The 17,087-nt window shown below is 40.1% G+C and overlaps 1 protein-coding gene across 3 annotated transcripts in view; it reads left to right on the top strand.

Annotated features, from left to right (window-relative positions):
- Positions 1–379: 379 nt before the first annotated feature.
- The window catches only part of EPC2 (enhancer of polycomb homolog 2), a 106,943-nt gene continuing 90,235 nt past the window's right edge, over positions 380–17,087 (top strand). The window contains exon 1 of one of the 3 annotated variants that reach the window (XM_067741996.1): positions 380–835. In XM_067741996.1, coding sequence (XP_067598097.1) covers positions 683–835 — 153 coding nt within the window. In that variant the 5' untranslated portion in view covers positions 380–682. Of the gene's footprint in view, positions 836–1,297; positions 1,317–17,087 lie in introns of those variants that run through there. The other 2 variants (XM_067741994.1, XM_067741995.1) reach the window with 2 other exon arrangements.

Below are 17,087 nucleotides of genomic sequence, written 5' to 3'. Positions count from 1 at the left end.
GGCTCCGGTTGACATTTTCCTTTCGCGCTCACAGACTTCTGCACGCTCGCGCTGCTCAGCGCGGCTGTGTTTTGCCCGGCACCGTCCTCCGGGGCACCCAGAGAGCAGGGTGGCGGGGCCGCGGAGGCAGAGGCGCACGCTCGGGGGCGCGGGTTAACTTGCGCACCTGGCACCTGCCACACGGCGAGAGCGCGGGCTGCCGAGCGGAACGCCGCCACCGCCCCCTCACCCGGAGCGGCCCGAGGCTGAGCACGCTCCCGCGGGCCGGCCGCGCCGCGGGCAGAGTGGGTGGGCAGGCGAGGGAGGGGAAGGGAGAGGAAGGAGGGAGGGAGGGAGGGAGAGGGCGAAGCGCGTCCCCGCGGCGGGGGCGCGCTCTCGCGCGGGCTGCCGGGATCGCTCGCCGCCGCTGTGGTAATGTCCGCCATGTTGGCCATGGCGCAGGGAGCGGATCGGGCGGGCGAGCGGCGGATCTAGTGTGTGGAAGCGGCCGCGGGCGGCGGGGGGCTGTTTTCGGGCGGGGTGGGCGCCCATGCTGTGGCCGGGGGCAGTGAGGAGGAGGAGGAGGAGCGGGCCGGCCGCGCTGCACTGAGGAAGGAGGTGGAGGAGGCGGCGGGAGTCCTCCCCCCCCTCCCCTCCCGCCCCGCCGCCGCCGCCCGGGCTGTTCCTGTAAGGCGGGGAGACAATGAGTAAACTCTCCTTCCGAGCGCGGGCGCTGGACGCCGCCAAACCGCTGCCTATCTACCGCGGCAAGGACATGCCTGATCTCAACGACTGCGTCTCCATCAACCGGGCCGTGCCCCAGATGCCCACCGGGATGGAGAAGGAGGAGGAATCGGTAGGGACTCGAGTGTTTATTACCCCCCCTTCCCTCCTCCCCCCTCCCCTTTGTCAGTCGGGCTTCGCCATTCACAGAGCGCTTTACGCTCGCTGGAGGGCGCCGCAGCCGCTCTAACGCATGGGACCCTACGCCGGCGGAGTAGCGTAAACCCTCTCGGCCGGCGCAGCGCCCGCCCGCGGCCGCCATGTTGTTGCGTCCCAGTGTTGTGATTAGCTCGCAGCGCCGCTTACGCTGCCGTAAGGGGGCCTTGCCGTAAGCGGCGGCCCGGAATGGCGCAGGGGATGTTCTGGCCGCACTTGGCGTACGGCCTCTGTTTACCTTTTTTTTTTTGTTCCCCCGGCGCGGGATGCGAGGGATCCTTTAACTAGGGAAGATTTCCACCCCACTTTTAGATTTAGTTTTGCATTGGGCTCTCTTTGAAATGACTTAACGGAAAGTAAAGCGCTTTCAAAGCAAACATCATCTTCCTTCTAGCAAGGTAATCCTCGCTCCCCGGCCCGCTTGGGTGCCCGGGATGGAGGTGGTGCAGCACTGCGGCGGGGGAGGGCGGGGGCCGCCACTACCAGCAGGATGTAGCGCTAGAAAGCCGCTGATCGGCTAGCTCCGCTCCGCGGAGCGAGTTCGTTCGGCCTGCCTAGCCGGGACGGCGCCCGCTCAGTGCGCGGCGTTAGAAAGGGACCGGGGATGTTCAGCTGCGAGCCGCCGGCGCTGCGCTGTCCTCGCGCCGCGTTCCGGAGAATTGTCATGTGCGTTGAGGGGGTGTCTTTTAGAAGTTGAGGACCTACTGCATCGAAATTGACAGCTGCATTTTTTATAACAACAGCAGTTTAGGGCAAAAATGCTTTTTCCCCCTGATGGGTTAAATTTTGGATACGGTTGAATTTCACCTGGCTTGACAATGTTTATGACTCTGGAGTGGTGTTACTTGCGTGCGAAGTTCATAGTAACTGCAACCTCAAGAATTTCTTCAATGAACCTGTGGTCCCGCCTTATTGTCAACCCCGGGTGTGCGTGGATTGGTTCTCTTGCTTCTGTGACTGTCAAAAGAAGGCCTGAGGTTTCTGTGATTGGTTTTCTCTTTTGACTATTAATATTGCAGGAAATGCTTTTATGCTTTTGATTGGCTGCTCGAGTTGTGACCTCATTATATTACCCTGTTATTACTACTTTCTGCTGTGATTGAATCACGTTTCTCGGTGTTTGTTTTTGAAAGCCTTGCACTTGCCGTAGAAAAAGTATGTCCTCAATATCAGATGAACATTCAACTTTCTAAAAAGTAAGCAAGATAAAAACCCAACATTTATGCTGAAGGTTTAGAGCTAAGTCAAATGTGAAAATTCTTTCTGTTTTTAAATAAAATTTATTTCTAGCTTAGCTCAATTTTCCATGGGAAAGATAATTAAAATAAGGAATAGTATGTACAAGAATTAATTTAATTGAGCTTTAAAAAACACAACTTGGGATTCCACAAAGTTACATTTCTATTAATGTTATTTCCCAAAAAGAAAGGTGGCTAATGAGTCTTTTTTTAAAAATTATTTTATTTATTTATTTTTGGCTTATTTAATTATTTATTTGTTGGGTCTTCGTTGCTGCGCGGGGGCTTTCTCTGGTTGCCGCGAGCGGGGGCTACTCTTCGTTGCTGTGCGCGGGGTTCTCATTGCAATGGCTTCGCTTGTTGAGGAGCACGGGCTCTAGGCGCGTGGGCTTCAGTAGTTTTGGCACACAGGCTCAGTAGTTGTGGCTCGCGGGCTCTAGAGCGCAGGCTCAGTAGTTGTGGCGCACGGGCTTAGTTGCTCCGCGGCATGTGGGATCTTCCTGGACCAGGGATCAAACCCGTGTCCCCTTCATGGGCAGGCATATTCTTATCCACTGCGCCACCAGGGAAGCTCATGAGTTTTAAAGTATCAATATTGTATGTAATTACTTGGACCCTATTATTTTGGTTTGGGAAGAACTTGAATCAAGAAACTTGTTCTAGAATGAATAGTTAGCCCCTGGAAGATATATTACTTTTTGCAAACAGTGATTAGCAGTGTACTTATTTATTGCTTTAGGTCCTTGGTCACATAGGTCTTGGTATTTTATCTTAATTTAGAAGAAAACTTGCAATTTAGTTCCTGTTTTAATGATGCATTACAAATAAATGCTTAACCCCCTTACAATTTTGTACTATAATGCTAACCTTTTCAGTAAAACTTGTGATTTTCAATCTAGAGCATGGGTGCTAATTTTTATTATTTTCAGTAGCCTGCTTCAACTGCCCAATTTTAGGTAAGAAGAAATCCAAATTCTGGTAGAACTAGAGTTGCAACTCAGGACTTCTGACTCTTTATCCTGTCTTTTCTGCCTCTTCAATGTTATAAGTGAAGGTTCTTAAAATCAAAACTAAACAAACTCTGACAGTTAAGATTTATAGTCTAGAGTCTTTTGCTTTCCATAATGTCCAGTTGGGGTGTTTTTTTTTTTTTTCTTTTTTAGTAGTGCATTGCCTTAACCACTCGGCTACCTCGTCCCATTCGTTTTCTTTTTTAAAGTAACATATAGGTCAGAGGACTTGTGCTTCAGTGAGTAACAGCCAATTCAGTTGTTCTGGTCGTATTTATAGGACCTATTAAACATAATTATTTGTTCTCTATATATTCTGCCTTGATAAACAGTTCTAAGAAGCAGTAAAATATAAATTTCATGAATGTGTCACTTGAGTTGTGTTTCAATTTAACTTCCATTATCAAAATATTCTAATTAGTTCCCTTTGTAAGTCTATTCTTTTTAATCACATAACTTGTTAAAAATCAACAACAAAAACCTTGGTTTATGGGTTTATAGTTGTTGCTTGGCATTTCTAAATCATCCACAGTATGTCCTCTTCCTGCTTGGTTGGCAGAATAATTTGACTTCACTTTATGGGCTTCATGGATCCACGGCCCCCATCTCCCTATCCCCACACCCCGGCCATAAGATGAAGGACTGTCTCCGTGTAGCTATTGGACTATTATTAGACTTTGTTTATGTAGTCATAAACTCAGTTTTGAGTTACATTTTGATAATACCTAGGTGAGGTGGTCTAGGTGTCCTTTGGCACTGAAGCACTCTGTCATTGCTGGCCGTATCATTCTTTTAGTTCTTCTCTTTTGGACACGAAAGCATACTTCTTTTCTTTCCTTTCCTATGTTCATCGTATTTGCCTAAGGTCTGCCAGTTGGCATCCTCTTATAACTCAGTGTCTCTGGTGCTCCTCATGGCACTTGGTCTAGGTCAGATACTTTAGAGTTACTTAGAATCTAAACAACCAGAAAGATCAGGTAATTGGTATTCTGCTACCTCCCCAGGAGTGTTGTATAATGATAGCTGATGATTTTAATAATATCTACCATTTTTTGAACACTTGTTGAGCTGCAGGTACTGTGCTAAGAACTTTACATATATTATTCCATTTAATCCTCTTTCAAATCAACTTTTTGAGGTATAATCTGTATAAAATAAAACAGACCCATTTAAAGCATAGGGTTTAAAGAGTTCTGACAAATGTGTACACCCATGGAAATATCATCACAATCAAGATATAGGAACATATCAAATACCCTAAAAGTTCCCTTTTGCTTCTTTGCAAGTCTGTCCTTCCAGTAGTTCTAAGCCTTCTTTCACTAGATTAGTTTTATCTTTTTTAGAATTTCATATAAATGGAATCATACATACTTTTTTATGTCTGGCTTCTTTTGCTTAGTGTGATGCAGTAAAGATTCATTCCTGTTGGGTATATTAGTCTATATACTGAATGCTGAATAACATTTCAGTGAATTGATATTCTATAATATATTCATCCATCCGTCTGTTGTTGGATGTTTGAGTTATTTCTAGTTTTTGGTTTTCATTTAATCTTTGTAACAGCCCTAAAGTTCTCACTGCTGATAACTGACAGGGCTAGAATTCAAACTCTTGTCCTTTAGTGTAACAAAAACACATTCTCATAACCACGGTGTTTCGTATTGACTTCTTACAGAACCCCGAATTATCTTCTGAACTGTTATTAAGTTCATTATAGTTTCTGTGAGTAATTTTTACCTTTTATAATTATGGGAACTTTAAAAAGTGATATTGATTTTATTGGAATATTAAATTATTAAGAAGTATAGTTTTTATCACTTAACTGTGTCTGACTTTTGCTCTAGGCCTTTCACATTTTTTTTGTCTTTTTTTTTTTTTTCTTAGAAGTCTTATCAACTTTGCTTCTCCATATATTGGCATCATGTTTGAGTGTTTATGGTATCTTAAGTATGTAAGAAATTTGTGGTAAACTATTTTATTTTTTAGATTTTTTCCTAATAGAGTGTAATCTCTGTAAGGGCAAGGATCTTTGCATGTTTTGTTCATTAATATACTCCAGTTGCCCAGAACTGTGCCTTAGCACGTAACATATGCTTGATAAATGTTTGTTGAGTGTTGGATGAGCTTCTACTTCTATACCAAGAGCTATGTTTTTGTGAAACTCTAGCGCTGTGTGTGTGTGTATGTGTATAATTCATTAGCAGAATTTGGTAAATTACTCTTCCAGATGCTCTTTTTGGTTTCTTACTTTGGAACTATGTATACTTAAATACTAAATCTTTTTATTTCCTCTTGAGTCAGAGGCCTCTTTAAATGCAGAATTTCTTACGCAGAGTATGGCTGCAGTATTGGTCTTTATCTTGCGTTAATTATTCCTCTCATAGGTGTATGTAGCTTTGCGTAAAATACCTCCTCACATTAGAGTGAGCCAAAATCTACATGAAGTATATGATTCCGCTTGTTTTTAAAGTAAAAGACCATGATTGATTTAGATTGTCATTTCTCTGCTCATGTTAGTTGCCTGATTTTTGTCGTTATCTTAATATTTTAAGTGATATTTTGAATGATAGGGTCAGAATATATTCAGTCTTTCTACCATTTCAGAGTTATCTTTGGTACTAATATATTTCATGTTTCATAATAGAAGGGTTCTAGGATATAAAATACAATTTTGTAGATTGATATTGTAAAAACATTACACATTTATTATTTCATCAAAAGCAAATATTGGCCAGGTATCGTGTAAGTGCCAGGCTTTATCTGAATAAGATATTGGAAAACTGTTTAAAGGGGTTTGAATATCAAAAGTATTGTAAAGCTGTGTGCTGAAGTGTTGTTAGGATTAAAAGAAGCGTACGATACAGATCTTGACTTCAGGGAACTTAAATGAGTCATTGGGGACTTAAATGAGTCATTGGGGTCAAAAACATATCTTGAAAGTTAGCAGAAAACTACCAGGTTAAGTCAACCTGACAGACATTTAAAAGAGCATTAGAAAAAGTTAGATGTCAATATAGTGGACAGGAATAAGAGTAAACTGTTGCTGGAATGTACAGAGAAGTCTTCTTGGAAAGAAATTTAGTAATTTGGGCTTTAAGGTTTGATTTTATAGTGTATGTTGAAGCAAATACTTGAGTACAGGAATATTTAAAGCAAGTTCTATGGATGTTAAGTAGACTAAAGGAAGGTTCTTCCGTGTTATATTTTTAATCTATCCTTGTTTATTCTTTTTCCCCTGCTGATAGAAACTTCAGGACGGTAACACTGTTATTTCTGAGCACATTATTCTCGTAGCTCTTTCTCCTTTATTTGGACATGCAGATGGCTTTCACTTCTTTTCTTCCCCTTCCTTTGTTCCCTGCTATATCTTCAGCACTAGAAACTGTTTAGAACATAGACAGCACTATGTAAATATTTGGTGAATGAATGAATAAAAGTTGGGATGGAGATTAGATTTTTGAAAGAGGAGAATTATACCAGATTTTAGATAGTTTTAAATGTTAGGTCCAGGAGTTTGTAGGAAGGTGTAGAACAAAGTATTGAGGTGTAAGTATGAAGTCTGTTTCTAGTTTTGGTTCTGTCCTTAAGGGGCCATATTATCTGGGAAAGTTTGCCTACCTTCTCTGAGCCTCACGTCGATCATCACTACCATCACAGCTACCATTTATTGAGTGTATGTTAGTGTGTTGAGCATGTGCCAGGCACTTTATTAAACTCAGTAGGTGATTTAGAGCTCATTATAATGGTAGGATGTGTAGATGCTATTATCTCTTTTCCAGAAGAAGAAACTGAAGCTTTAGAAATTAAGCAACTTGCCCAGGGTCACCCCTACCTATACCAGAACATGGGAGAGCTAGTATTTTAACTCATGCCCTGTGGGTGATTGACTCCAGTGCTCTCATCTTCACCATTGCTTCATCTGTAAAATGAGTGGGTTGAGAACTAGATGATATCTAAAGTTCATTACATCTCTTCTGTTCAATCATTTATTAGCCCATGGGCACGGAGGAGTCATTTGTCTCAGGGAATGATGTTATGAAAGAAACTTTGTAGAGAATGCCTTTTGTAAACATGTTCCTTTTTTAAAAAATGTAAAGGAATGGTTTATCTGTTGTCTTAAGTTTAGATTTCTTATGCATCAGTTCTTTAAAAATGAGGCCTAGGGTTTCCCTGGTGGCGCAGTGGTTGAGAATCTGCCTGCCAATGCAGGGGACACGGGTTCGAGCCCTGGTCTGGGAAGGTCCCACATGCCGCGGAGCAACTGGGCCCATGAGCCACAGTTACTGAGCCTGCGCGTCTGGAGCCTGTGCTCTGCAACAAGAGAAGCCGCGATAGTGAGAGGCCCGCGCACCGCGATGAAGAGTGGCCCCCGCTTGCCACAACTAGAGAAAGCCCTCGCACAGAAACGAAGACCCAACACAGCCATAAGTAAATAAATAAATAAATTTAAAACTCTGAAAAAAAAAAAGAGGCCTAAAGATATTTGACATGTGGAACCATTAGGTTGGTTTCAAGTAACAGAAACCAAATTTGATTTCTTTAAGGTTCCTGGGGGTTGTCTCACAGGCACCAAGGAAGGTTTGAACAGTCAAGGCTTGGCTAGCCAGGAACCAGGGCAGCTGTGGGCCCTTCAGCAGCAACTGACATTAATATCATTCAATTCTAGTAATTCTCGACTTTTGAGAAGTAGTATAGGGTAGTGGTTAAGTGCATGTATTCTGGAGCCAGACTCTATGGGTTTGAGTCCTTGGGCGGATTAATTTCATCTGTAAAATTTCATGGGGATTGTTGGGAAGATGAATTGTAGTGTGCTTGGAATAGTTTGTGACATGCAGCAAGCATTCAATAAATATTAGCTATTATCATCACTGCTGTATTTCTTTTAGCTTCAAACTCCAGATTCCTTGCATAGCTCTAATCCAGAGGGCCGACTTTGGAGGAAATATCAAGAAGTAAGGGATGGAGACAGTGATCAGTTCTTTGATGATGCATTCTGAAGATGGGCATTAGGATAATCTCCTAAATCTCTGTCTGTTGAGATGTGGTTATCTTATATCAGAGTTTTTAACAAGTATCAAGATCAATGTCAGACACTTCTGAAGGCAAGAATTTTATAAAGTTACACTAAGGAATCTATTGAAATAATGCCCAGTTCATCTGTCAGAAGATGACTTTCATGTGGTTGAATGTTGTGTTTAACCACATTGTATTAAAGTTTCACACTATTTCATGCAAAACAAACAAACCGACAAAGAAACAAAAACAAAGCCCTCCAGATTCCTGAGATAGAGGACATTATTGATTTAGCTTGTATCAGGTATCTATCTACTTCTAAGTCAAGGAACAGGGGAAGTTAGTATACAAGTGCTGTTAAGGGCTACCCTCCTGAGAATGGGGCTTAGCTAGGGAGCTGCCCTGAGAGACCTACTACTGGTGGATATATAACATCATTATTAGAAGTTACGAAGTTAGATTGGTTTAATCCGTGGTTTGACCCAAGGTGAATGTGTATACTTAGTTGTGTTTTTGCAAACCTCAAATTTGTAAGGTGTTCTAAGGAGATTAGAATATTTTGTATTATGGGTTTTTTTTGTTTGTTTTTTTTTTTTGCGGTACGTGGGCCTCTCACTGTTGTGGCCTCTCCCATTGCGGAGCACAGGCTCCGGACGCGCAGACCCAGCAGACATGGCTCATGGGCCCAGCTGCTCCGCGGTATGTGGGATCCTCCCAGACCGGGGCACGAACCTGCATCCCCTGCATCGGCAGGCGGACCCTCAACCACTGTGCCACCAGGGAAGCCCCTGTATTATGTTTTTTAATGAAACTTGAATTAAGGACTGTAGAAGAAGTCTCCAAAATCCTTTTAAAGAAAGCAAATGTTCCACACTTACTAATATTCAGAGCAGTAAGGGATGAAATTTTCTGTGACTTCAAATAAATTATTTAACCTTCCTGGCCCTTAGTTTCCTCATTTGTGAAATAGAATTGGACTGAGAATTGGACTGAATGATCTTTAAAGTACCTTTGGCTCTAAAAATTACTTGCTTCTTTGAATTCACATGTCTACTTACTGGGCATATTGTACAGAATGTAAATCAGATGAGAAGAACTAATAAATGAGAGACTGAATATTAGGAAGATATTAATAGGTAAAATTTAACTCTTTAACACTATTGGAATGCTGTCTATTTGGTTTAGAGTTCTTTTTTTATGAGGATCAGTTACATTTATCCACTATCTTGTACTATTTTTTCCTAGAGATCAAGAGAGCAATCCACTCTGTGTGTTTTGCGTATGATCAGTTCCCTTGCTTTCATGAAATTTTCACTATCTTTACTACTATTACTGATTGCTATAAATGTTTTGAATTTTGGTATACTTAGAGCTCATAACATGAGTTTATTTTAATTTTTTAATATCTCATGTTTTTCACTTGAGGGGTGTGTGTGTATGGGTACGGTTATAGCATGACAGAGTAAGTACATGTGAGAGAATAGACATTTATTTTCTCACGTAGACCAGATGCCTTAAGGATGCTTTCATTTCTTCGTTTTATTCAGCACAGGCTGGATACCTACCCAGGCACTTATGTGATAGAAAGTTTGTAATACAGACATTGACCATGATCCTGGCACTGGGATTGAATTTGATTGTATTACTAAATATACAGTTGGGCATCTTATTTCATTTTAAGTAGAGGTGAAGTAGAGAAAGTAATGGAAGCATAGGGGACAGCATGAGGAGGAAAGGATGATAGGTAGGAATAAGCCATGAAGCAGACCCATGTAGATAGCAGAAGGTCCATTATAATTATTTGATTTTTATCTTAAAACTGATTTTTTGCCTTGTCTACACTTAAATGGAACAGAACTTCAGATTTGCCTACTTCATTATGCATTACTGTTCTTTGTGGGATTAATACTGGAGGAAGAGGGCAGTCACTTCCAGATTCTCTCTACCACCATTTCCTTATATCTGCTTTTAGGTTTCTTTTTTCTCGTCAGCTAGTTTTACTTGCAGAGGAACTCAGAGTGGAAGAGTCTGCCTGTCTGTTAGCTCTCTAACTCGCATCCGTATCTTTGCTTTTCGCTTTCTTACCTCCTTTTTTGTCGTTGTTGGCAGAAGAGCATGAGATTGTTGGTTGGGGAGTTGACAAGCAGCCCTAAATTGTACAGATAATTTGATGAAGTTGTTGGAACTTTGAAATTGTGACGTAGGTTTCAATTTTGGCTTCTATCACTTTCCCTCTGGGCAAGATACATTACTTTATCTCTTTAAGTCACATTTCTTCGTATGTTTAATGAGAAGTATCTCAAAAGGTAATTTTAAAGATTACCTTTTTTGTAAAAACTTAAGTCAGTGCCTTATACAGATGACTGCTATTTTTTTAATTATTAAAGACGATTTTCAGTTATACAGGATAATAAATGTGAAGGAATATAGAAGAGTAAAATATACAGAGTATCTTCATACATTACTCTGTGGTGTGGTTTCACATTTTTTCTCCTGCCAGTTAAATATATTTTTATAGCTTTCAAACATTAGCAAATCAGTATGTATATTTTGCTCCTTCCATCTTTGTTTCCTGGCAGAGCAGTTAACAATCAAATTGATTAAAAAAATGAAAGTCTTTAAAAATTAGCAGCCAAGAGGACTAAATCTTCAGCTAATTCTCAGAGTAATAATTGAATCCTGAATAATTGCTAGTTAAATATTGTATTTGTTTTTAGAAGTTACTATTTTTTTTAGACAGATTAGTCATGGAGGAAACTCATGGAGATTTTAGTGATGAAAATCTGTTCAGTGGGAGGTGTACACTAGAGAATGAATGATGAGAGATATTGTAATATACCAATGAACCCTGGGATGAACACCTAAGTTTGGGAACTAGCAGGCTACTGAAGAGGGTAATCTTGCCATTTGTTTGATCCTTGAGATGTTTCTAAACTGGGACATTTTTGACATTCAGTTCGTAGCTGGTTGAATGGACTGTCACAGGCATACCAGGATGTTTGTTACATCAGTCTTCTGCCCACTAATTCCTGGTAGCATTCCAATTGGAATAACCTCCAAATGTTCCCTCCCTCAAGTTTTCCCAATGTGGACTATTGCAGTTGATTTGAGAACCATTATCCAAGGCTTCTTAAATTTTTTTTGTGACTTGGACTCCTTTGGCAGTCTGTTGAAACTCCTCAGAATGATGTTTTAAATGCATAAAATCAACTAAACTAGTTATATTGAAATAAGTTATCAAAGTATTAAGACAACTTTTAATTTACATGCTTTATTAACACATTAATAATAGGATCTAGAGTTGGATCTGATTATCTTTTCAAAGTAATGGTAAGTATAAATATTGTGACAAGTGCAACCACTGTAACATGACAATGAAAAGGTTTGTGATTTCTGTTGCATTGCTAGGTCACAAGTATTGCTAATACTACTGTGGTCTGTTGCCTATGTTAATAATTGAAGGAAATGGTAAATTTTTTAGAAGTTAGTGAAATTAGAGAAACGATTATTTTCTCATCCAAGTTCATGGGCTCCTCAATGCTTTCTGTGAATGTTTTGGGGAATATGACCTGAGGTTCAGAACCCCTCAAGAGTTTCTGTCGCCTAAATGGCAGTTCTATTTCTGTGTCATCCTTGTCCCCAAAATATAGTCAGGCTACGGATTTTATCCCCATCATTATAAAGGAGATGCTACTATAAACAGAATTTTTTTTTCATGTTTAAGACATTTTCTAGCTTTTTAAAATTGAAAAGTAATAGGCCCACATGATTTAAAGATAAAAACCTTATAGCAGAAACATACATAAAAAGTAAATGTCCTTCCCTACGTCCCCAGACACTCTACAGAGGCAGCTATTGGTAGCATTGTGTGCGTGTGCGTGCGTTAGAAAATTTCTAAACAAATGCTTTTTACTTGGTAAAGTGGACACATTTTTCTCTTGTTGTATTCATTTTATAAGTGAGTAATATGTGACCTTAGAGTTAATTTTTTAATCTAGAGTCATAAAGTCAGGTAATTTTTTTTTTTTTAAAGTCAGGTAATTTTGATTTTAAATTTCTTCTCTTTAAAATCTCTCAGGAATTGAGAATTGGCGTATTGTAGTTTTCTGTTGGATTGTTTGGCGTTTGGTTATCAAACCTTAACTTGTTATTCCCATGTGGGAATTTGGTTGTTAGTACGCCTTGCATTGTACATAGTAAGGCTTTTATTTATTTTCCTATATATAAAGTATGTTAAAGTCAGATTAACTATTGATTAAGTAACTTGTCAGTGTGTGTTTTCTCTAACAATTATTTACAGTTTTGAATAGCATCCTAGGTCAGAAGAGCAACAATAGGATACCCTTTTGAAGAAAGCTGTCTTATTTCAGGTATCACTTCGGTAAGGTGGATCTTTCGTACAGATTGCACCCTGTCAGACTTTCACTGTAGTCGTCTGTAATGTTTATTCATTTAGTAAATAGCTCCATGAACACAGGAATTGTGTGTGTGTTACCTTTGTGTCGATCATCCAATACAGTAAATGACATATGGCAGTTACTCACTAAATATTTGCCAACAGAATGAACAACGTCTGCTTTGTACTTGAGATACAGAAAGGGATAAGATGTGCTACCTGTCTTCAGCTTGTACTTCCCCCGAAAAGAGTACACAGATAACTCCATGTGAGGTTTAGTGTGTTATGTGGAAGATAAAAATGATATTGTGGAAATTTGTGTCACAAGGGACATGATTTGAATTGGAGTAGTATATATGAATTTAAGTAATAGCTAATTGAGTATAATGCATTATTTAAGTAATTTTTACAAATTAGTTTTGAAATTATTTCCATATGCCAGAATGCCATGAGTTTTTAAAGATTCATGTCATTACTTTTCATATTGAGAAGTGTGTAACGCCCAGGAGAGTTGTTAGAGGGTTGAAAGAATTTTTGTGGTCTCATGTAAGTTCACCTCTTAGGACAGGCAAACTCGTGTTAAGAATAGTGCCTGTTTAAAGAGTTCTGGGGAAAAGGAAACTTTGTGTTATGGAGAATGGCCTAAAGAAACAGTGCTGTTTGATTATTAGACAGTGTACAGATTTACTTCCTTTTGTTTAAAGCACAGGGGCCACTTTCCATAAAGAAAGCACTATACTAGGAAGAAGATTGTCTATACATTATAGGTGCTTTGATAAGTAGTAGTTACCCTTCAGCCTTATTTGAAATAGCTCAACCATCTTAGCAGAATTCATCAGCGCTCTCAAAATACCTCAAGAAAAAAAAAATTACAAAAGGTTTAGGTCAGTGATTTTCAAATTTCGGCATGCCTCAGAATCACCTGGGACACTGATCAACTGGGCTCCATTCCCAGAGTGTAGGGTTCAGTAGGTGCAGAATGGGGCCCACGGAATTTGCATTATTAACAATTCCCAGGTGATCCTAATGCTGCTTGTCCAGTGACCCCACTTTGAGAACCACCAATTTAAGAGGGAAAATAGTTGTTCTCATCTTGGCCACACATCACATTATCTGGGATGCTTTTGTAAAGTACAGGTGTAGGCTTTCCCCTAGGTTTACCAATCAAATCACAATTTATGGGTGATTCTGATTCTAGATAGGAAAAAAGGATTAGTATCTGTGCCTATGATCCCTGCCTTTCTGTCTTGCCATTTTACCACTCCTTTCAGGGTTCCTTCTCTTGTGCTCTCATTCATTGGCTTTCAGACTTTTTTGACTGTAACTGTGTGTGTGTGTGTGTGTGTGTGTGTGTGTGTGTGTACCCCAAATAAAGTACAGCTTGACACACACATACTAATATACAGTCAGTTTTTATTTTTTGTAGTAGTTATGTTCTATAAAGTTGCCATGTACAATGAAGTAGTGAATATTGAACCATTGCTCCTCGACTCCTTTTAGCCTCTGGTCACAGTATTTCATCAAGCAAACAATGCATAACCTTGCATTATATATGTTTCTGTTAAAGATACTTTTATGTGTTGTTGATTTATTGACATTGAACTCAGAGCCAGCAGCACTATAGCTCATGCCTGAATGAAGCTTATCTAACACAGATTTTCTCTGTAAGGCACATTACAGCCTTCTCCTGCTTAGAAACATTAGACAGCACCTCACTGTATTTGGGGGAGAGGCGCGTAAACAATGATATCTTCAAAAAACCCCACAAAAATGTGAAAAGCATGGCACTGAATAGAATGTTAAAAGGACACGTTTTTACAGTATGAGAGCTGAAGCAGGAAGTCAGAGCATTGCCTAGTTTGACCTCAGCTGGGAGCCTGTGGACCAGTGGGGCGACTCAAATTCTTTGCCACTCTGCACATTCTGTGAATGACTGTGAAATCAAAGTATTGATTGGGGTCACAGATAAACTTTAACTAGTAGATAAATTTGCAAGAATGGAATTTGTGAGCCAGTGAGGATTGGCTGTACATATTTTTTCCCTTTTCATTTCTGTTTTGTTAAATGAGCTACTCTGTTGATTTCATTTCATGATTCACCAGTGGTTCAACCTACAGTTTGAAAAACACTGCTCTAACTCAGCAACAGAGATTATGTATTATTTACTCCTTATGTAATGATAAAGTAGTAAGTGATATTAAACTCTCTCTCCATGTGTACACACACACTCTTCTTTCATTTAGAGACCATAGGGTTTAATCTTGATAATAGGGAGCTAGGCTTTTGGAGGTATATCATCAGGTTTGTCTTTGTAAAAGGTCAGTATTGTCAGATGGATCGTGGAGGGCGGCACATGGGTGGTAGCAGCAGTGGGGGCGGCAGCGGCAGTGGCAGAAGACTAGAGACAAAGCTAGCTATGAGGCCAGTGCACTGGAAATGGGATTTCTAGCTGTGTGTTTTCAGCAGATTTGTGATAGAGTAAAAACAATTCCGATGCCTCGTGAATTAAGAGGTTTCAGTTGTCTTAATTTTATATCAGGGTTTCTTAACTAATGTCTCTGGTACCTAGATAGACTTAATGGGGTCTGAGAACTTACCGAATTTTTTTTTTAACCACAGTTTTATATGTATGTCTCCTCCTTCTCTCCAATCACCAGTTATAATGGACTAAATGACTCAGAGGAAGTTAAGAATCTCTTTTTAGTAGATAATACAGATTTTTTCATTGTTAAGCCTCATTTTATATGAATTACAAAGTTCTAAATATTCTGAGATGTCTAAGGAGGTATTTAAAAAGCCCTATATTGAGTTTATACTGTTGTGAAATGCAGAATTTTTTTTTTTTTTTTTTTTTTTTTGCGGTACGCGGGCCTCTCCCGTTGCGGAGCACAGGCTCCGGACGCGCAGGCTCAGCGACCATGGCTCACGGGCCCAGCCACTCCGCGGCATGTAGGATCCTCCCGGATCGGGGCACGAACCCGCGTCCCCTGCATCGTCAGGCGGACTCTCAACCACTGCGCCACCAGGGAAGCCCAAAATGCAGAATTTTATTCATGGATTCTTGGAGTTTTTACATGGAAACCCATCACCGAAGAATATAAATGTATTGATTATAAAGGAAGAATCTTTGTTTTTAAGCACTAAAGTAAAATGTATTGTTTGCCTGTATTGCAGTGGAATTGTGTTTAGAAACAATGACATAATTAAGAGTTGCCTAACTTGTTCACGTTCTACTGTTAGGACATTAATACAGCACAGTAAGGTACTCATTCTGTAGATCCAGTTTTTTCATCCAAATGGATATCTAATTGTCCAAACACCATTTTTTAAGAAATTAGTTCTCTCTGGTTTGAGATGCGACTTTCCTCATATTTGAATTTTCTTAGGCATTTGGGTTTATTTCTTAACTTTCTGTTTTGTTTCATTGTGCACAAAGTTTATTGTCTTTATCGTTAATCATTTCATTATCTTTATTTTTTTATTTTTATTTTTATTTTTATTTTTTTGCGGTACACGGGCCTCTCACTGTTGTGGCCTCTCCCGATGCGGAGCACAGGTTCGGGACGCGCAGGCTCAGCAGCCGTGGCTCACGGGCCCAGCCGCTCTGCGTCATGTGGGATCTTCCCGGACCGGGGCACGAACCCGTGTCCCCTGCATCAGCAGGTGGACTCTCAACCACTGCGCCACCAGGGAAGCCCACTTCTACCATTCTTATTACTCTCCTTTTGCAGAGTGTTTCTTATCATTGTTGCTTATTTTTGCATATGAATTTATAATTATTTTGTCTAACTCCAGAAAAAAAATGTTGGTGTTTTTATTGGAATTCGCCATACATTTATAAATTAGCTTGTAAGGAACTGACGTCTTTGTGATGTTGACTTCCTATCGAGGAACATGGTTTGTCGCTTCATTTGTTGAAGTCTACTTGATTATCATTCAGGAGCATTTTTCTTATATTGGTTTTGTGTGTTTTTGGTTAAGCTTATTCCTAGGAATTTTATCTCTTTGGTTGCTGTTGTAAATCTAATCTCCTTTTCCATTATACCTTATAACTTGTTATTGCTTGTGTTTTAAAAAGCTGTTGACTTCTATATGTTAATTTTATATCCTGTGACTTTATTATTTAATTGTTGGTACTTGTTTTTGAATTGCTTCTCTTGGGTTATTGAAATATAGATATCATATCACTTGCTAATAGAGGTAGTTTACCTCTGCTTTTCCAAATAGTATACCTCTAATTGCCAGATAGAAGGAGATGCATAGGGCAAGGTGTGGGGAGAGGGACAGGGAGTGTCCATGTCTTCGCTGAGAGTGCCATTCTCCCAGCACCTCCATGTGTTCACCAACCTGGAAGATCTCTGAACCCAGTCCTTTTGGGTTTTTTTATGGAGGCTTCATTGCATAGACACGATTGATTAAATCATTGGCCATCGGTAATTGATCTACATTCTGCCGCTCCTCTCCCTTGCCCAGAGGTCAGGGGAGTGGGTCTGAAAGTTCCAACCCTCTAAT

The sequence above is a fragment of the Pseudorca crassidens genome, chromosome 6 (genome assembly GCF_039906515.1).
Source record: "Pseudorca crassidens isolate mPseCra1 chromosome 6, mPseCra1.hap1, whole genome shotgun sequence".
NCBI lineage: Eukaryota > Metazoa > Chordata > Mammalia > Artiodactyla > Delphinidae > Pseudorca > Pseudorca crassidens.
The sequence above is the reverse complement of the archived record's forward strand: the minus strand, read 5'-3'. Positions and strand labels throughout refer to the sequence as shown.